Genomic DNA, 20,756 nt, shown 5'->3' with positions numbered 1-20,756 from the left:
ATGTAAACTTAACAAGGCATATGAAAAAAAGAAAAACCCTTAAAACTTAGGTGAATAAATTATGACACACCAGAACAAGAAGACACAACATTGCAAACATTTTTCCCCCATATGAATCTATAAATTCAATTACTTTTAAAAGAACCCCATTCAGATGTTGTAGAGGGAATATAATTTCTTAGGGAGAAACTAAGCCAAATACCCAGATATATAGATTCATTCCATACTAAAAGTTTTGTAATAGAGATCATCCCTGATTGGTTATTGTCAGGTGGATTTTAATGTTTACATTATGTGATTTAAAGGTGAGCTGAAAGGGTGTCCCAAGTTTGCAATCTTTGCAGGGTGTTTTAATTTGTACAATTTGTACAAATATTCAGTTTCCTCTTGAAAGGAGATGAGTGCACACAGATTGCATGTGCCCCTACCTTCTTCTCTTCTGTTTTAACAGAGAAAGTGTTTTACCTTCTCTCAAAGGTCAGTCTCACCTGGCGTTCCCTGCATCACATGCCGGTCTTCCCCTCCAGGTTGTTTCCTTTCCCTGTCTACAACCTTTCCCTGCTACAGGATGCTTCCCAACAGCATTTATGCATCTTTTTGCATGTCCCTATGATTAAAAAATTCCCTTGAGCCCTCATCGACTTCTTGATGCTAGTTCTTCTCTCCTCGTTCTGTCTCTGCTTCCCCAGTATTTCTGAGAATGTAAATTTGATAGCCATCAACCTATAGACAGTATTTAAAGCCAGGAAAATATTTTTTCTTTTTCCTAGTATAGACCCATATGTCCAACTGTCAAATTGAAACCTCTACTAAGGTGACTTACAGGTATCTCAAACTAAACCCCTGGAGAGCATCCTCTATTCCTCTCCTCCCTGCACGAGTCTGCCATTCCCAGCTGCCACCTTGCTCCTCCCCAGCTTTTTGGATTGAGCCCATGATGTCGTCTCCCATTACCGACTGCACAGTTCTTCTTGACACTTCAACCAATCTTGTATATTCTGTTCCTAAGTATTTCTCCCATCTGCCTGCTTTTCATCATCTCTCCTTTCACCACCTCTCAGGTGAACCACTAGGATGCCCCTTAGGTATTCTCCTCTGGCTTGTCTTTCCCTTATCAACTCCATTCTTCTCCACTGCAGCCAGAGTGATCTTTTAAAAATACAAAGTGGTTATGTAATTTCCCTGCTTAGAACTCTTTGTTGGCTTTATGTCACTCTTAGGAGAATGTTTCCAATTTGTCACGTAGCCTTCAAAGTCCTGCCTGACCCGCTCACCTGCCTGCCTTTCCACCTCCGCCTCTCACCACTGTCCTCCAGCTTCTTCAGTCTAGGTGCCCTTGCTATTTGTCAGTCTTCTGGGTGTATGGAGCTTTCCCCCACTTTGTGCTATTCATATATACTACTTTTTCTGTCTAGGGTGCTCTATCCCCATGATATTTTGCAGTTTTCCTTCTTACCACTTAGCACAGTTTGTGCCTATGTAGTTATCTGTGTGATTATATTTAGATGTCTGTTTCCTCCACAAAAACTTAAGTTTCATGAGAGCCAGGCCTATGTCTCTTTGGCTCACCAAATAATGAAGTGACAGGCATAGAGCGAACATTCAAAAATATATGTTGGGTGTAAAAAACAGATGATAGCTAATACTTTTATGCCTGGTAAGGGCAGGCACTGTAATACTTTTTTTTTTTTTTTTTTTTTTTTTTGTGGTGTGTGAGCCTCTCACTGTTGTGGACTCTCCGTTGCGGAGCACAGGCTCTGGAGCGCAGGCTCAACGGCCATGGCTCACGGGCCCAGCCGCTCCACGGCACGTGGGATCCTCGCGGACTGGGGCACGAACCCGCGTCCACTGCATCAGCAGGCGGACTCTCAACCACTGCGCCACCAGGGAAGCCCCACTGTAATACTTTTATATGTGATGTTTCACCTAATCCTTACTATCATCTCCATGAAGTATTAGTTCTCTTATTTTGCACGTGGGGAACAGAAAATCAGGGAAGCTAAGCAATTTTCCCAAGGAATGGCTTATTTGGGATTCAAATTTAGGTCTCTGAATTCTAATCAGGTGAGCATTCTGCTGCACTTGGGCAAATAGTAGTAGATGGATTAACCTACATGTTTTTCTTACACGAATTCTTTATTAGTCAGGTGTCAGTGACTGTAGCCTGGAGAGAATGGGGATATAGTTGAGATGTGAATGGGACTGTAGAACTACTTAGACCCTGGATATGTGTGGAGGGTAGGTAGGTGGGGCATCATGGGGATTCCAGCCATTGGGGGTTATGAGCAAATGAAGGCATTGGTTTCTCGGGGATGGATGGGCACTAGAAAGAAGGGAGAAACAGACACAATGTTCCTTACTTTGAAATAGTGCCTGGGTCTTGCCATGATTATTTTGGTGCATATCAGAAGCAAATACTAAAAAGGATTCAGATCTACTTCTTCTTTCCACCAAAAACTCATCCGATCAATCTCATAAAAGTATTTACTTCTCTCTGTGGAATGGGAAGCCTTATTTTATTTATATTCATTTCTTTTACATATGCCAGTATCCAACAAAGCACTTGATAATATTTGCTAAGTGAATGAATGGGTGAATGAATAAACTTATTGGTCAGTGATAATGCTTTGCTTTATATATCATTCTTCTCTTGGGAATTTCTAGACACCCTGGATTAAAAAGAACGATTAAACCTAAGGATGGGGATTTCAGTATCTTTGCCAAGCAGTATGAAGATATTTTAGAGTATTGGGACTTATGGCAGGGGTTGTAAAGTCTGGATATTATTGTTGAAATACATGTGAATTGTGAATAAAAGTTTTAGGAACCTTCATGGTCTCTGGGATGTATTTGAACTCAAGGGGAAAGGAAGTTATTTTGGAAACCCCAAGCATTAGATAAATGTAATTTATTGGAATTTACAAAGAAATTCTTAAAGACTTTGGGAATTTTTAAAATATATAACAATGGAAATGTTGAGGACAGTGAACACCTCTACAGAAGTAATTCTTATATTTATATAGAACATAAGCACTTCATGATCTTAGGAATGGAAAATACAGACTAGTTTGCTCCGAAGTTGTGAACTTGAATACAATGTGTTAAAATGTAGAACAGAGGTTATTTACTCAATATTTATTAGTCAGGTACTATATTCTAAGTTCTCTTTTAAGCATCAATTATGCATTTATGAAATAATGCATATAATTTTTAAAACAAATAGAATACAAGCATTTTATTTTTAAGGAATTTAATAGTGTTTTGGAGGGGTTTTTCCCTCCAGCGGGAAGAAATAATTGAAAGCTTGAGAAAACAATAACCAATAACATTAAAGAAGAGTTAAGAATCTCATAGTTTTCTGGACACATTGCCCTCTCTAGTGTCAAGCAGAGAAAAAAAGAGAGGATTTGTTTTCAAAAAAGAGCTGAAGGGGAAATAAACTCATTGAATATAATGTTTGCTGCATGGAGCTATATCACTTATTTCATAGATCTTCATGTTTTTTCTTCAGGATTAAATTGGGAAAATATATTTATTTACTACAAGCTGATTTCATTATTTTTCTTAAGGAAACAAATCAAAACAAAAACCCACATAAAATAAATTTGGTGCCTCATTTGGCTTTAACACTAACTGCCACATGTAAAAATTTAATAATTGGATCACCTGAGACTTATCAGTTTATGCCTTTCCAAATATGAATGTGTCATGTACGGCAAGGGATGGAGAGGAATTTAATCATGAAACTTCAGGTTAGTACAGATTCATTAATGATACATTGAGATAACAGAATTATGTGGATAAAGCCTCTGCCCTCATTATGTGGATAAAACATCTGACCTCAAATTTATCAGAATGCCTGCTCTTCACTTTTATGTCTCCTGGGGATTGCAAGGTCTAGGTTTTTGCTGTTGTTATCCTGTTGCTTGTTTTTTGAGTCTCGAGTCACCTGAGCAATCAGAGCACCATGGACCTTGTTTCAAGTGGCAAAACCAATGACCATGGGCATGCAGATATCTCTGAGGTCCTGTTTTCACTTCCTTTGGGTAAATACCCAGATGTGGAATTTCTGGATCATATGGTGGTTCTATTTTTAACTTTTTGAGGAACCTCCATACTGTTTTCCATTGTGGCTGTACCAGTTTATATTCCCACCAACAGTGCACTAAGGTCCCATTTTCTCCAGTTTCTTGCCAACACTTGTTATCTGTGTTTTCTTTTTTTCTTTTTGATAAAAGCCATACTAAGGGCTGTGAGGTGATATCTTGTAGTTCTAATTTGCATTTCCCTGATGATTAGTGATGTTGAGCACATTGTCATATACCTGTGGTACATTTGTTATGTTTTCTTTGGGGAAATGTCTATTCAGTTCCTTTGCCCATTTTTTAAATTGAGTGGTTGCCGGGACAGGGAAGATGGGGAAACGAAGAGGTACTAGTCAAAGGGTGCAATGTTCAGTTATGCATGATGAATAAATCATAGAGAGATGTTGTACAGCAAAGTGCCTATAGCAAACAATACGATATTCTGTACTTAAAATTCGCTAAGAGGGTAGATATTATGTTGAGTGTTCTTATCCAAAAGTAATAACAAATAAGTAAATAGGTTGATTAATTAAAAGGGTGGGAAGAAATTTTTGGAAAGAATAGATAGGTTTATGGCCTAGATTGTAGTGATGTTACATGGGTGTATACTTATTTCTAAACTCATTAAGTTGTATACATGAAATATGTACAGCTTTTTGCATGTCAATTATACATCAATTTTTTAAATATTAAAGTTGTATTAAAAAAAGGCAATACCAAGTTGGCCACGCTGAATTCTTTGAAGCCTAATGGAGAGAACTGCAGCATAACAGCATCTCAAGACTAAAAACAAAACCAAACCAAGAAAGCTGGAATAAAAGAAGGCACAAATTCTTTTCTATTTCTATAAAAATGGCAGCACCTTCTGGTATGTTCCTTTCAGAATTTGGGCTTTAGAGGATTGATCTGATACAGTTGGTAATTTTACTTAAAGACCTTCCTATTAAATAGATTCAAAATATTTTTGAAGAACAGATGGTATAGATTAGAGGAAAAGATAAACACTGTATGTTAAACATTTTATTGATCAATTAAAATATCATAATTTAACATGTTGATTCTACTGTGGGAATTATGCACGTTTGTCTGTGATGGAGAAAGAAACAGAGAGAGTGTGTGTGGGGAGGGGATGGGAATTTGTTGTCCGAAGTTTAAATTGGACTCTTCTCGTGAGGTGAGAGTGAAGAGAGCAGCCTCCCCCTACCCCCACCCCAAAGACACACACACCAGGCAGGCAGATGGCTTTTCTTCAAGGTGTAAGGAAGCTGGCTTTCAGGCCTGAATCATGTGCCTCTGGGTACTTTGAAAACTGCCTCTTCTGCCTATATTTAAGACCAGTTTGAAAAAAATGATAGAGTAGAATAAAGAAACCACCTGTGTGGATTTGATGAAAAAGGCAGGCTGTAAAGTTAGCAGCTCTTTGAAAAGAATATAGTTATAGAAAGACTGCATCATCTTCTAGCACTTCTTTGTTCTGATTTTTCTATAAGACAATGAATTCTTCATAAATGAATACCAACATCTCTGTAAATTAGTCTACTTGACTTTCATTTTCAATCATGTTAACCTTTCATTCCTGTGAACTCTTTATGTATGACAATTTCCATTCTATTATAAAAGTAATATTTTTGGATGAACCATCCTCATATATCGTGATAGATGGAATATTTGGATAAATCGTTAGAGTCACCAAAAGCTAAATGACTACAAAGGAGAGAAAATACTACCAATGACTGTGTACATATGTATATCTAAATATCTAAAATAGTTACTTTAGAGCTAAAAATAGTCTTCTCTTTTTAAAAAGGAAGATTGGGTCACTTAATAGTGATTGAAATGGCATTAAAACTTATTTTTCCACTGGTTCACATATTTATGGGAAAGTATTGGAGCTAAGACTGAATGTAGAAACAAGCTTATTAATTATGGAAGATACAGGAAAATAATAAGCCTACAAATAGTCCTTGTATGTCCTGCTCTGCCCTTGCATGCCATCATTCTCCCCTAGAAGTCAGAGACATGTCCAAAGTTGGTGTAGGCTGTGTTCCTGACAATAGCAGGGTTGTCGTGGAAACTGTCTTCACCACCTAAGTTATGGGCCTGATACAGTGAATATAACACAAGCAGTGGGTCTGCCTGCCCTAAATTGTGCTTATTCGCGAGACCCCATCATTATTCCCAGGATCTGTGCCCTTTGCCCTTGATCTCTTTTCTACAGGATTTAAATGAATGTCAGACCCTTGGAATGCTACACAATAGTGACCTTGATCCCCTGACTTTGCTGGGGGAATAAAATGAGTTTAAATCTAGTTTTGAAATTATATGGCATGCTTTGTAGCTATAGTAGATCATTCCTGATACAAAGAAGCCCTCGCCTTCTGTCAGAGACATCTGCCTTTTGATGTGGCTCAGGATTTCTGGTCTTAAATGTAGCTATGCATTTATAGAAGACTAATGCCTCTTTGTTTTTATTTTTGTAGTTGCATTTGATACGTGGGGAAAGTCAGGTGATTTTTCCTGAGTGTTAACTTTCCAGATATTATTTATAAAGCTTTATCCTTCTCATTGTCAAAATACAACCATTTCAGGGGAGAAGAAAACCCCCAAACACCGCATGGGAAAAAACACTAAAATAAAGATGGTGGGATGTTTAGTGTTTGATGGATGAACAAGTAGAAAGAGAGTGTAATTCTGGACCAAGAGTCACCACCCCATGGCTGGTCCTGAGCTCCTTTGAGGGGGAAAGAAGTCTTTAATTACATCTGGTACTCATTAATTCTTTTTGGAGTCTCTTTACGGATATGTTCCCCCATCAGCCTCCCATCGAGCAACAGAAATTCCAGATGGTTCCTCCCATATGCCAGTGCTCATTCTCTTCAGTAGGATAGATTGGTCACTGACATAGTAGGATGCAGGAGCCTTGGCCAAGTCAAGACAAGGTGAAAAGCACTGGGCCACAGTTAAATTAGATGTGGTCTATCATTCAAGTTTCTAAGTGGGTTGTGTGCATAACTGCTTCTGAATGATTTTTCTGAAATGTCTTGAGTAACTTCATGGAAATCATGCTACTCCTAGACAATGTGACATATTGGTCCTAACTTTCCACACCTGGAACAGAGAGAAATCCTCTAGAAGCTGTCATTATAGCTGAGGGTTGGTCCATTTGGACCTGATCTGCTCTAGATACTGAGTCAGGGGGAAGTGTTTTGCCTGCATCACTTGCAATGCTAGCTGTCATCTCTGTTACCGTAATACAAGGAGAATTCTTTTACAAAATTCTTTAGTGGTAATAGGTTTATTTCATTTTCACAGAATTTTTTTATAATAGGCATTTGGACAGAACTTCTGTTTTGAAGTTGATGAAAATGAAGATGAGGTCAATCTCCATGTAATGAAAAAGTATATTATCATTTCAAGGGTATTGCATTGTATTTATTTGTCTGTCTTCACCTGATGATGGGAGACATGTCTAACTCATCTTTTTTTTTTTTTAACATCTTAATTGGAGTATAATTGCTTTACAGTGTTGTGTTACTTTCTGCTGTATAACAAAGTGAATCAGCTATATGCATACGTATATCCCCATATCCCCTCCCTCTCGCGTTTCCCTCCCACCCTCCCTATCCCACCCCTCTAGGTGGTCACAAAGTACCGAGCTGATCTCCCTGTGCTATGTGGCTGCTTCCCACTAGCTATCTATTTTCCATTTGGTATTGTATATATGTCAATGCTACTGTCTCACTTCGTCCCAGCTTACCCTTCCCGCTCACCGTGTCCTCATGTCCATTCTGTATGTCTGTGTCTTTATTCCTGTCCTGCCCTTAGGTTGATCAGAATCTTTTTTTTTTTTTTTAGATTTCATATATATATATATGTTAGCATACAGTATTTGTTTTTCTCTTTCTGGCTTACTTCACTCTGTATGACAGACCCTAGGTCCATCCACTTTACTACAACTATTTCAATTTCATTTCTTTTTATGGCTGAGTAATATTCCATTGTATATATGTGCCACATCTTCTTTATCCATTCATCTGTTGATGGACACTTAGGTTGCTTCCATGTCCTGGCTATTGTAAATAGTGTTGCAATGAATGTTGTGGTACATGACTCTTTTTGAATTATGGTTTTCTCACGGTATATGCCCAGTCGTGGGATTTCTGGGTCATATGGTAGTTCTATTTTTAGTTTTACAAGGAGCCCCTGTACTGTTCTCCATAGTGGCTGTATCAATTTACGTTCCTACCAACAGTGCAAGAGGGTTCCCTGTTCTTCACACCTCTCCAGCATTTCTTGTTTGTAGATTTTTTGATGATGGCCATTCTGACCGGTGTGAGGTGATACCTCATTGTCGTTTTGATTTGCATTTCTCTAATGATTAGTGATGTTGAGCATCTTTTCATCAGTTTGTTGGCAATCTGTATATCTTCTTTGGAGAAATGTCTATATAGGTGTTCTGCCCATTTTTGGATAGGGTTGTTTGTTTTTTTGATTTTGAGCTGCATGAGCTGCTTGTATATTTTGAAGATTAATCCTTTGTCAGTTGCTTTGTTTGCAAATATTTTTTCCCATTCTGAAGATTGTCTTTTCCTCTTGTTTATGGTTTCCATTGCTGTGCAAAAAGCTTTTAAGTTTCGTTTGGTCCCATTTTCTAATTTTTGTTTTTATTTCCATTTCTCTAGGAGATGGGTCAAAAGGATGTTGCTGTGATTTATGTCATAGAATGTTCTGCCTATGTTTTCCTCTAAGAGTTTTAGAGTTTCTGGCCTTACATGTAGGTCTTTAATCCATTTTGAGTTTATGTTTGTGTATGGTTTTAGGAAGTGTTCTAATTTAATTCTTTTACATGCAGCTGCTCAGTTTTCCCAGAAAAACTTATTGAAGAGGCTGTCTTTTCTCCATTGTATACTCTTGCCTGCTTTATCAAAGATAAGGTGACCATATGTGCATGGGTTTATCTCTGGGCTTTCTATCCTGTACCATACTGTCTTGATTACTGTAGCTTTGTAGTATAGTCTGAAGTCAGGGAGCCTGATTCCTCCAGCTCCGTTTTTCTTTCTCATGATGCTTTGGCTATTCGGGGTCTTTGGTCTTTCCATACAAATTGTGAAATTTTTTGTTCTAGTTCTGTGAAAAATGCCATTGGTAGGGATTGCATTGAATCTGTGGATTACTTTGGGTAGTAGAGTCATTTTTACAATGTTGATTCTTCCAATCCAAGGACATGGTATATCTTTCCATCTTTAATTTCGTATTATCTTTAATTTCTTTCATCAGTGTCTTACAGTTTTCTGCATACAGGTCTTTTGTCTCCTTAGATAGGTTTATTCCTAGGTATTTTATTCTTTTTGTTGCAATGGTAAAAGGGAGTGTTTCCCTAATTTCTCTTTAATATTTTTCATCCTTAGTTTATCGGAATGCAAGAGATTTCTGTGCATTAATTTTGTATCCTGCTACTTTACCAAATTCATTGATTAGCTCTAGTAGTTTTCTGGTACCATCTTTAGGATTCTCTATGTATAGTATCATGTCATTTGCAAACAGTGACAGCTTTACTTCTCTTCTGATTTGGATTCCTTCTATTTCTTTTTCGTCTCTGATTACTGTGGCTAAAACTTCCAAAACTACCTTGAATAATAGTGGTTAGAGTGGGCAACCTTGTCTTCCTGATCTTAGTGGAAATAGTTTCAGTTTTTCACCATTGAGGACAATGTTGGCTGTGGGTTTGTCATATATGGCCTTTATTATGTTGAGGTCAGTTCCCTCTATGCCTACTTTCTGGAAAGTTTTTTTTTTAGCACAAATGGGTGTTGAATTTTGTCGAAAGATTTTTCTGCATCTATTGAAATGATCATATGGTTTTTCTTCTTCAGTTTGTTAATATGGTGTATCACATTGATTGATTTGAATATACTGAAGAATCCTTGCATTCCTGGAATAAACCCCACTTGATCATGGTGTATGATCCTTTTAATGTGCTAGTATTTTGTTGAGGATTTTTGCATCTATGTTCGTCAGTGCTTTTGACCTGTACTTTTCTTTTTTTGTGACATCTTTGTCTGGTTTTGGTATCAGGGTGACGGTGGCCTCGTAGAATGAGTTTGGGAGTGTTCCTCCCTCTGCTATATTTTGGAAGGTTTTGAGAAGGATAGGTGTTAGATCTTCTCTAAATGTTTGATAGAATTCGCTTGTGAAGCCATCTGGTCCTGGGCTTTTGTTTGTTGGAAGATTTTTAATCAGAGTCTCAATTTCAGTGCTTGTGATTGCTCTGTTTTTATTTTCTGTTTCTTCCTGGTTCAGTCTTGGAAGGTTGTGCATTTCTAAGAATTTGTCCATTTCTTCCAGGTTGTCCATTTTATTGGCATAGAGTTGCTTGTGGTAATCTCTCATGATCCTTTGTATTTCTGCAGTGTCAGTTGTTACTTCTCCTTTTTCATTTCTGATTCTGTTGATTTGAGTCTTCTCCCTTTTTTTCTTGATGAGTCTGGCTAATGGTTTATCACTTTTGTCTATCTTCTCAGAGAACCAGCTTTTAGTTTTATTGATCTTTGCTATCATTTCCTTCATTTCTTTTTCATTTATTTCTGATCTGATCTTTATGATTTCTTTCCTTCTGCTAACTTTGGGGTTTTTTTTGTTCTTCTTTCTCTAATTGCTTTAAGTGTAAGGTTATGTTGTTTATTTGAGATGTTTCTTGTTTCCTGAGGTAGGACTGTATTGCTATAAACTTCTCTGTTATAACTGCTTTTGCTGCATCCCATAGGTTTTGGGCCATCATGTTTTCATTGTTTATTTTTTCTAGGTATTTTTTGACTTCCTGTTTGATTTCTTCAGTGATCTCTTGGTTATTTAGTAGAGTATTGTTTAACCTCCATGGGTTTGTATGATTTACAGTTTTTTTTCCTGTAATTGATATTTAGTCTCATAGCATTGTGGTTGGAAAAGATACTTGGTATGATTTCAATTTTCTTAAATTACCAAGGCTTGACTTGTGACCCAAGATATGATCTATCCTGGAGAATGTTCCATGAGCACTTGAGAAAAATGTGTATTCTGTTGTTTTTGGATGGAGTGTCCTATATATATTAAGTCCATCTTGTTTAATGTATCATTTAAAGCTTGTGTTTCCTTATTTATTTTCATTTTGGATGATCTGTCCATTGGTGAAAGTGGGGTGTTAAAAGTCCCCTACTATGAATGTGTTACTGTCGATTTCCCCTTTTATGGCTGTTAGCATTTGCCTTATGTATTGAGGTGCTCCTATTTTGGGTGCATAAATATTTACAATTGTTCTATCTTCTTCTTGGATTGATCCCTTGATCATTATGTAGTGTCCTTCTTTGTCTCTTGTAATAGTCTTTGTTTTAAAGTCTGTTTTGTCTGATATGAGAATTGCTACTCCAGCTTTCTTTTGGTTTCCATTTGCATGGAATATCTTTTTCCTTCCTCTCACTTTCAGTCTGTATGTGTCCCTAGGTCTGAAGTGGGTCTCTTGTAGACAGCATATATATGGGTCTTATTTTTGTATACATTCAGCCAGTCTGTGTCTTTTGGTGGGAGCATTTAATCCATTTACATGTAAGGTAATTATTGAAATGTATGTTCTTATTACCATTTTCTTAATTGTTTTGGGTTTGTTTTTGTAGGTCTTTTCCTTCTCTTGTGTTTCCTGCCTAGAGAAGTTTCTTTAGCGTTTGTTGTAAAGCTGGGTTGGTGGTGCTGAATTCTGTTAACTTTTGCTTATCTGTAAAGGTTTTAATTTCTCCATTGAATCTGAATGAGATCCTTGCTGGGTAGAGAAATCTTGGTTGTAGGTTTTTCCCTTCCATCACTTCAAGTATGTCCTGCCAATCCCTTCTGGCTTGCAGAGTTTCTGCTGAAAGATCAGGTGTTAACCTTATGGGGATTCCCTTATTTATTATTTGTTGCTTTTCCCTTGTTGCTTTTAATATTTTTTCTTTGTATTTAATTTTTGATAGTTTGATAAATATGTGTCTTGGCGTGTTTCTCTTTGGGTTTATCCTGTATGGGACTCTCTGTGCTTCCTGGACTTGATCGACTATTTCCTTTCCCATGTTAGGGAAGTTTTCAACTATAATCTCTTCAAATATTTTCTCAGACCCTTTTTTTTCTCTCCTTCTGCGACCCCTATAATTCGAATGTTGGTGTGTTTAATGTTGTCCCAGAGGTCTCTGAGACTGTCCTCAATTCTTTTCATTCTTTTTTCTTTATTCTGCTCCCTGGCAGTTATTCCACCATTTTATCTTCCAGCTAACTTATCCATCCTTCTGCCTCAGTTATTCTGTTATGGCTTCCTTCTAGAGTATTTTTAATTTTAGTAATTGTGTTGTTCATCACTGTTTGTTTGCTCTTTAGTTCTTCTAGATCCTTGTTAAATATTTCTTGTATTTTCTCCATTCTGTTTCCGAGATTTTGGATCATCTATACTATCATTACCCTGAATTGTTTTTCTGGTAGGTTGCCTATTTTGTCTTCATTTATTTGGTCATGTAGGTTTTTACCTTGCTCCTTCGTATGTAACATATTTTTTTGTTGTTTCTTTTTTTTTTTTTTTTTTTTGATGGGTGGTGCTGTATTCCTGTTTTACTGGTTGTTTGGCTTGAGACATCCAGCACTGGAGTTTGCAGGCAGTTGTATAGAGCTGGGTCTTGGTGCTGAGATGAAGACCTCTGGGAGGCCTCACTCTGATTGATATTCCCTGGGGTCTGAGGTTCTCTGTTAGTCCAGCGGTTTGGACTCAGAGCTCCTTCCACAGGAGCTTGGGCCTGACCTCCTGCCTGGGAACCAAGATCCCGCAAGCTTCATGGCGCAGTAGAAAAAATAAATGAAAGAAAGAAAAACATCTACGAAGGGGGAATGTGCTAAAGACCAAAGGGAAAACTTTAAATTCCATGTAATAGACATATTTTAACTGAGAAGTATATTCAAAAGAGGCCTAATATCATGCTTTTGTGTGTGTGTGTGTGTTGTGTGTAAGTATTTTGTGAATGAGAGAAAACCTTTATTGAAGAAATTCAGTTATTTTGTACAATCAGGTTCAACAGCCAAACACTGGTAGAATGGACCATAGGTTGGCAGAGATAAAGGCTATTTGTATAGAACTCTTGTATTGAAAAGTGTTTGCTTGAAATAATTTCTATCTTGCTTTTGAAGTCATGTTAAAGCCATGAATCTATAAAATATATGTTAAACCTAGAACATTCTCTAGATATTTCACTCTTGTTTGAATGTGTGGAAAGGAGCAAACATGAAATTGAAAGTGAAATGCAAATTTATTTTCATCTGTTTAGCCTGATAATTCATTTTGTATCAGTCACTAATAAACTTGAATTTTAAGGAGTGTCGGGAACTAAACTCAACAGATCTGGGCAATGTTTATTTAACGGCTTTATCTTTGATGTCACAGTAAGCACTAGGGATTTTGAAAAAGGGATGTTCTCTTCTCCTAAGGAAGTAACAGTTGGAGAGAAAGACATAATGACACTGAGGACCAGCCCAGTGACAGTTCCCTCCTTACAAGCAATAATCATGTATGTAATTACAATAATGTGTTTTAGTGCTATGTTGTAAGAAGAGAGATTTTCACAGGGGAGTGGTGGATCCAGTGTGAGACCATGAATGGCTTACCAGCAGAGCTAAAACTTGGGTTGCTTCTGATGAATGAGTGGGTGATGCAGATGCTGTTTGACCCATGCCCACACCATGAGAACCTGTGTTCTACTATTTAACTGAGACACAAGGGGAGGGAGGGAATACGTGCAGGAGAATTTAGGGACCAGGTCCGGAGATGTCACACTTCGATTCTGCCTACATTTTATGGACTACACCTCAGTCACATGGCTCATTTAATTGTAGAGGAGGCTAGAAAAGGTAGTCTAACTATGAACCAGGAGGAAGAGGGAAATGATTGGTTCACAACCCTCTACTCTCTGCCATAGGAAGGTGTGGTGGTCTTATCCTTTGAGCAGTAGGCAGGAACCAGAAATGACAACTCCTGAGAAGTTAATTTGGGTGAGCAGGTCCTTAAGAACAACAGGTGCATTGTTTTTTGGAATGAGAAGTGAGATTATGTTTAAAAATTCCTTAACTATGAAACAGAAACAGACTCACAGCCATAGAGAATAGACTTGTGGTTGCCAAGGGAGAGGGGGTGGGAGAAGGAAGGACTGAGAGTATGGGATTAGCAGAGGCAAACTATTATATATAGAGTGGATAACCAACAAGGACCTACTGTATAGCACAGGGAACTATATTCATTATCTTCTAATAACCTATAATGGAAAAGAATATGAAAAAGAATATATATATATATGTATAACTGAATTACTTTACTGTACACCAGAAACTAACACAACATTGTAAATCAACTATACTTCAACAAAATAAATTTTTTTAAAATTCCTTAAAAATCTTTGCATGTGTCAGTGATTATGATACTTAAGATGTAAGCAGAAATGTTTATTTGATATCTTTAATTTGGGTTGAATTACTACCAAGCCTCAGAAAGTAACACTTAATACTTTGGCACACATGAAATATTTACTGTTTTAAAGGTGAATTTTTACTCATGTATTACTCTATTGTTACTTTCAAACAAAAATCAATGTTTCTTTCTCCTGAAGTTGTATGGAAACTGCTTTTATGGAAGGGGAAATGAAGAATAAGTTTTAAGTTGTCCCATGAGCTCTGTAAGCTTGCCAAGCTAATGGACAACAGTACTAATAATGAAAATTTCCAGTGTTTATTGAGCATGTACCAGACGCTGGGCTTTTCGTGGTGGGATTGGGGAATTGAGAATGGTTCAGCCCTTTAGGTCTATTGATTCATTTAATCCTCACAAAAACCTTATGAATGAAGCAAGTATTTTTATTATCATCTTCACTTCACAGATTAGAAAACTGAGGCACAGAGGGGTAAAATTGTTGGTCCACGCAGTCAGACAGTAGCAGAGCTGGAATTCACATCCAGATAGTCTGACTTCAGAGGCCAAGGTCGTCTGTATGGTTGTCTACCTCTCAGACATGAGAGCCAAACTGGAGGGATGGGGACAAAGGGTGTGCAGTTCATCTGGACATTTGCACTAAAGTAGGCTTGGGGCAGGGTTTGGGGCATCAGCAATGCCTTTGGCCATGACCCTCAGTTTGTAAAACGATGGCAGAATGTATGCATCATGCCTCTTGTTTCCCCTGCCTCTTTATGAAAGCCTAGCCTTTGGAAAACCATTTGTTATTCCACTTCCTGCCCCTGTCCTGGCCCAGGCAGCAAGGGAAGCAGCTCCTGAACTGCCTCGAGCACCGCAGTGCAGGTTGCTGGAGGAGAGGAGGTAATTCTCGTTGTGTTTATGGGTCTGAGCAATTTCTTTTCCTTCTGCAGACAGGACTGTCCTTGTGGATACAGATCTTCCGTCCCTCAGAGGCCTCTATGTGATGGGGACTCTAGAATTCCCTGTGGACAGAAGCAACATTCTGAGCCTGGCGTGCATGCTCATTGCAGGCGGGGAACTGAAAGTCGGTGAGTCAAAGGCAAGGGCACCGGGATTGGGAGGAGGGAGAGGCCTTGGGAGAGGATGGTGTCCTCCAGCAGGATTGCTTGAGGGAGTTTGGGGAGGGCTGAGCCAAGGAGGAAGTTTGCTAGTAAAGCTTCTCCCTGGCAAGCTTTGGACACAGACAGAGGTGATGTTTGTTGGTCACCCCCTCCTGTCCACCCGCTGTCTGCTGCCATCTGGTCCCAGGGTCCTCATACTCATTGCAGGGCTCTTTTTGCCTCCTTCAGGCCACACATCAATTCTCCCTTTAGTTCTTTGTGTGAGAATTTACCCGTGGCTCACTCTTTCAGAAGATCTTGTAGGGTGGATTGGTTATCCTTTGATCAACCAACTCACAGGAAAATTTCAGTTGCTATCTTAGTGCACGTCCTTCAGAGAACAGACCTGAAAGCTAAGCTGTGCGCTCGTGCTATACTGGGGCAGAAATCGCTGTGCAGTGAGAGTGAGTCTCTCGAGGAACCAGGGCTGTTTGCACAGTGTGGGAGATGCAATGGTGCTAGGAGATGAGGGTCCTCCCGCTGGGAAGTGAGGGATGTTGCAGGATGGAGTGGATCTGGGGTGGTCTTTAACCAGGTCTGGTACACTGGCTTACTTAAATAAAAACCCGAGTTGCTCTAGGTAGGCTCTGTACTTGAAACTGTTGTACACAATGATGGGAAGACATGTCCCTTGCCCTTAAAGGAACTACTTTTGAACTCAGAAAGGCATTCTACTTTGCCCCCACAGAGGAGATTAAAAGAGAATTTTCAGAAACAAAAATACCTTATCCCAAAGAAACAATCTCTGATGGTGAGGAAATGTTTAGGTATTGTTGTTCAGTAGCATGCAAATTTTAGACTCTCTGGAAGGAGAGACTTCTAGGCCTAACTACCTGTCCAAAGTTTAAATTACTGCAAGAAGCTTCCTGAAAAATTTTGGTCAAACCTCTTCTTGAATGCTTCCACTGACAGAAAAATCAAAACCTTTTGAGACAACGTGTTCCCACTTTTAAAAAGTCTGTTAGAATTCTTTCCCTTCTTATAGACAAAGTCTATCTATCTTCCTCTAATTTCTGTTGGTTCAGGTTCTTCTGTTTGATCTATTTAGGACGAGTGTCAAACTCTTTCTTTTGATAGCCCTTCATCTACATTTTATTGAATCTTCTCTTTTTCAGGTTATGCAGTTCCTATTATTTTAGCCATATATAAATCGCAGTTATTTTAATCACAGTTATTATTATGATTATATAATTATAGTTATATCATTTTAATCACAGTTATTGATGTTTTAAAATAATTTTTATATTTGCTTCTATTGTGCCACCTGGAAAATACAGAAAAGCAAGTAGAAAGTTATACCGAAGAAATAAAGTAATCACTTATACTCCCAAATGTAAAGATAGATGCAGTTAATGTTTTGTAGCCCTAAAATCATTTTTTTCCTTACACGTGCATGTGTACATGCACACACGTGCTCTAAAACATAGAGTATACAGTCTGATAATCTTCTGAATCCTATACTAACAATATGAGAATTTCCTTAATTCATTCTATTTCCAAGACACAATTTTGATAGCTTTAATATTCCACATCCATGTGAGTCTATACATATACATACCTGCATAATAATTTAGTTAACTGTTTTTCTATTGTTGAACTTCAGGATTATTTCAGGTTTTGATTTTTTTTGTTTTCTTTGTCCTTGTAACTTACTCTGCAATAAACATCTTAGTACTTAAGTCATTATTTACATCTCTGATTATTTTCTTAGGATAGACTTTTATAAGTGGAATTAATGGGCCTAAGGGTAAGTGCATGTGCTTTAAGGTCCTGGATGCATATTGTCAAATTGCTTTTTGGAAAGATTTTACAAATTTGCACTGCCTCCACATTTCTGAGTTATGAGATCCCCTCATGCTTCCTGAAATTGTCACTAAACACACTTGTTTTGTTTAATTCCTCTGAAAGTATGAAGCCAGGGGGAAAGAACTATTCTCCAGATTAAGAGTATAAGCATAAGTCATGACTTATTCTGAACAGAGTGAAATGAATATAGCAGAATTGGGCTATGTTCATGGGCTCTAAGTCAGACAGCCTGGGGTCACATCCAACCTGGTTACCTACTTGATGTTTGGCCTTAAATAAATCAGCCTCTGGATGCCTCCATCACTTCATCTGTAACATATGATAGAACCTACCTCAGAGGGATGCTGAAACCATAAGTATAACAGCTCCTACTAAGTGCTTGGCATATAATAGGTGTTTAATAAATGCTAGTTTATCTGTAAGGGTGCCTGCGGGGAGTACATGTCATACCAACTTGGGCAATTGGAGGAGATTTTAATGAAGGAACCATTTACAAAAATCCAAAAGGCCTGGGGCAAACCCCAGGGCTAGAAACAGGAGAGTATCCTTATCATCCCTTTCCCTAAAGGAGTAAGAGAAGGAGATTGTTAACTGGAATCAGAGATGGAGGTGAATGCCTGAAGATGGTTGTCAGACAGCACCATGAACTTTTGTGTGACTGGGACACACTCAGTACCCAGAAGGACCTCTGGGAGTCAATACCCACATCTTACTCTCTGTCCTCCCTCATCTCCTGCTCATGCTACCATTTAGCCAAACCCAACCAGAACTCTGAGTAAAGGAAGATTCACTGATGTCCTGTGTCCAGGACAGCTGTGTCCCGGGGCAGTGAGCAAAGGAGGGCAGAGTTTGGAAATGAAGCGTCAGTGGGCGCTCTCCACCACAGATACGGTTTTTCTTTTAAAACAGCCAAAGATTCAACTTCATCCAGCTGATTATGCCAACTACTTCATCAACTCTAATTCCTTCTCTTTTTGCATATGCTGCCTCAAATACATATCTCTACATTGTACACTTGTATAAGAATTATTTTGTTTTCACTTGGGTTTTAGGGAGACCTAAGTGCAATATTCTTTACTTATGTCTTTTTTTAATTATTTCAATCCATCTTTCCACAGTGAGGAAATCCTTTTGGCTTCTGCTTTTTTCCTCCCAGATTAATATCACTTGCTCATTTGTTTAATATTCTATAAAATTCTCATCCAGTTAACTGATAGAAATAGTCAATAAAATTGAGCCTTGTTCTTGTTACTACAAAACTTATTTCAGGTTGGCATCTTCTATTGCTAAGAGTGGTCTTTTTTTGTAAGTTTTTTAGGTTTCTGAGGTCACTTATTACTATAATTCAAACTTGTTGCTTGTGAAAATCTGCACCTTCGAAGGGAAGTGACACAATGCCACTTTCCAGTTTTGATTTATACACTTCAAATCTTACTTTTAATTGTGTCCATTACCAACTGTATTTTTATCTATTACTAGACATGGTATGTTCTTTTTCTCTCTGCTTGTCCATGTGTTCCAGGCTTTAAGGCTGATTATCTGAAAGGAACCCATCTGCCCAATCCTATCTGTATGATGCCTGAAGGAAGACTTTCAACCCATCTGTCCCATTCTACCACACCCTAAAGAAATCCCAACATGAAATAGATAATAAGACTAGTTAGCAAATAAATCTAATAGATGTGGACATTGGCACAGAGCACTGCCAGAGTCTGTCTGCTATCTGATGCCATTTGATCCAAGTCCCAACATTGTGGAATTATATTTCTTGGTGGTCCTGCTTTTAAGGCAACTGGTGCTGGCAAAAGGTATCAATTGACTTTTAGTAGAGTGGAATCATAATGCTAGCGTTAGAAAGGAAGTTTAAGATCAAAGCTTTGCTTAGAGGGCTGCAGCTGTATCACAAATGCCAAATTCAGTTTCACTCTTTGTTCAGTGGTTGTTTCATTAGTCTGATAAAACACTTAAGATAAGCTTAAGGTATTTCACTTGTTTGTCCATACTTTCATTCATCATGTTTTTTGCTCATTGCCTACCACGTGCCAAGTACCACAGGAGAGGTTGATGTACAGAAATAGAAGTCATGAACCTAGCTTTCAAGAGATGTCTCAATAAAGCCGTGGAGACAAACAAATGAAAACATAATTGGAAGTGTCACCTCCTCCAATGCGGAGGGGGATTAAAGATAAAAGAAGAGATCGGAAAAGGCACATATTTGTGGATGAGCATTATACCTTCAGGAAACTGTAGGGAATGGGTAGGCCTGGACTGTAGGATTTATAGAATGGTGGTAGCTGATGAAGCTTCTTGGCCTTATGCATTATGTTACGGAGTCTGGGTTTTATCATGAAGGCAGTGCACAGTCACTGGGTGGTTTTAAGCAGGGACGTGACATGATTAGATCTGGTCTTAGAGTGATCGCTCTTGGCAGTGTGGGGCATGTGTTGGAAGGGGCACAGTGAAAAGCGAGAAGGCTACGAGGTGTTTCAGAAAAGAAATTGTAAAAGATTGAACTAAGGCACTGGAGTTAAAGGGGAAGAATGAATTAGGGAAGTACTGAGGAGGTAAAAAATCACTAGAACTGCGTGGCACTTTTGATGTGAGGAGGGGAGTTGGTTAGGATACATCTTAGGGTTCAGGTTGGGAGATCTGGGTCCACGGCGGTGCCAGGACAGAACCTCCTGCCCACCACATTTTAGTTGAGTGACTCTGGTAAATTAATGAGCTTTCTCTTTCTAAAATGGGAGCAATAATAATCATGCTTATTTTATAGAGTTTTATAAAAATTAAGTGAATTAATATTTATTAAAGTGCTTGAATAGTATCAGCCACTTAGTGAGCCTGTACAGTGGTTTGTTGATTCCATAGATCCACATTTGTCAAGTTGAGGTTTCAGTGGGATGTGTAAGTGGTAACATGTAGAGGGCAAATAGATTTATGAGAAAGCACAGGAGAGAGGACTGTGCTAACTATGTATGGGTCATCAGCCAAAATGTGCCATCAAAGCTGTGAGATAGAGAAGAAAAAATGACCAGTGCTGAAATTTTGGCAAAAACCAACCTTTTAAGGTAATGGAGGGAGCTGAGTTCAGGAAGGAGAACGGAAAAGAAACAGCTATGAAGGTAGATGGAAAATGAGAAGAAAATAATGTCTTGAGACCCCAGCGGTTCCGGCGCCGGGCGAGTAGAGCCGTTTCTGGCACTCCTTGCCGTCCCGGGGCAGGGACGGGGGCGGACGCGGTCGGTCGCTGCTTCGGGGATG

The 20,756-nt window shown here is 38.5% G+C and overlaps 1 protein-coding gene across 1 annotated transcript in view; it reads left to right on the top strand.

Annotated features, from left to right (window-relative positions):
* PKHD1 (PKHD1 ciliary IPT domain containing fibrocystin/polyductin) overlaps positions 1–20,756 on the top strand; it is a 404,235-nt gene that overhangs the window by 237,575 nt on the left and 145,904 nt on the right. Inside the window, exon 52 of the mRNA XM_027126840.1 lies at positions 15,480–15,617. Within this exon, the coding sequence (XP_026982641.1) occupies positions 15,480–15,617 (138 nt within the window). The remainder of the gene's footprint in view (positions 1–15,479; positions 15,618–20,756) is intronic.

The sequence above is a fragment of the Aethalodelphis obliquidens genome, unplaced genomic scaffold (assembly GCF_003676395.1).
Source record: "Aethalodelphis obliquidens isolate GAN/ISIS:26980383/991018 unplaced genomic scaffold, ASM367639v1 scaffold31, whole genome shotgun sequence".
Taxonomy (NCBI): domain Eukaryota; kingdom Metazoa; phylum Chordata; class Mammalia; order Artiodactyla; family Delphinidae; genus Aethalodelphis; species Aethalodelphis obliquidens.
Note: the sequence above shows the minus strand (reverse complement) of the source record. Positions and strands in the feature narration are given on the sequence as shown.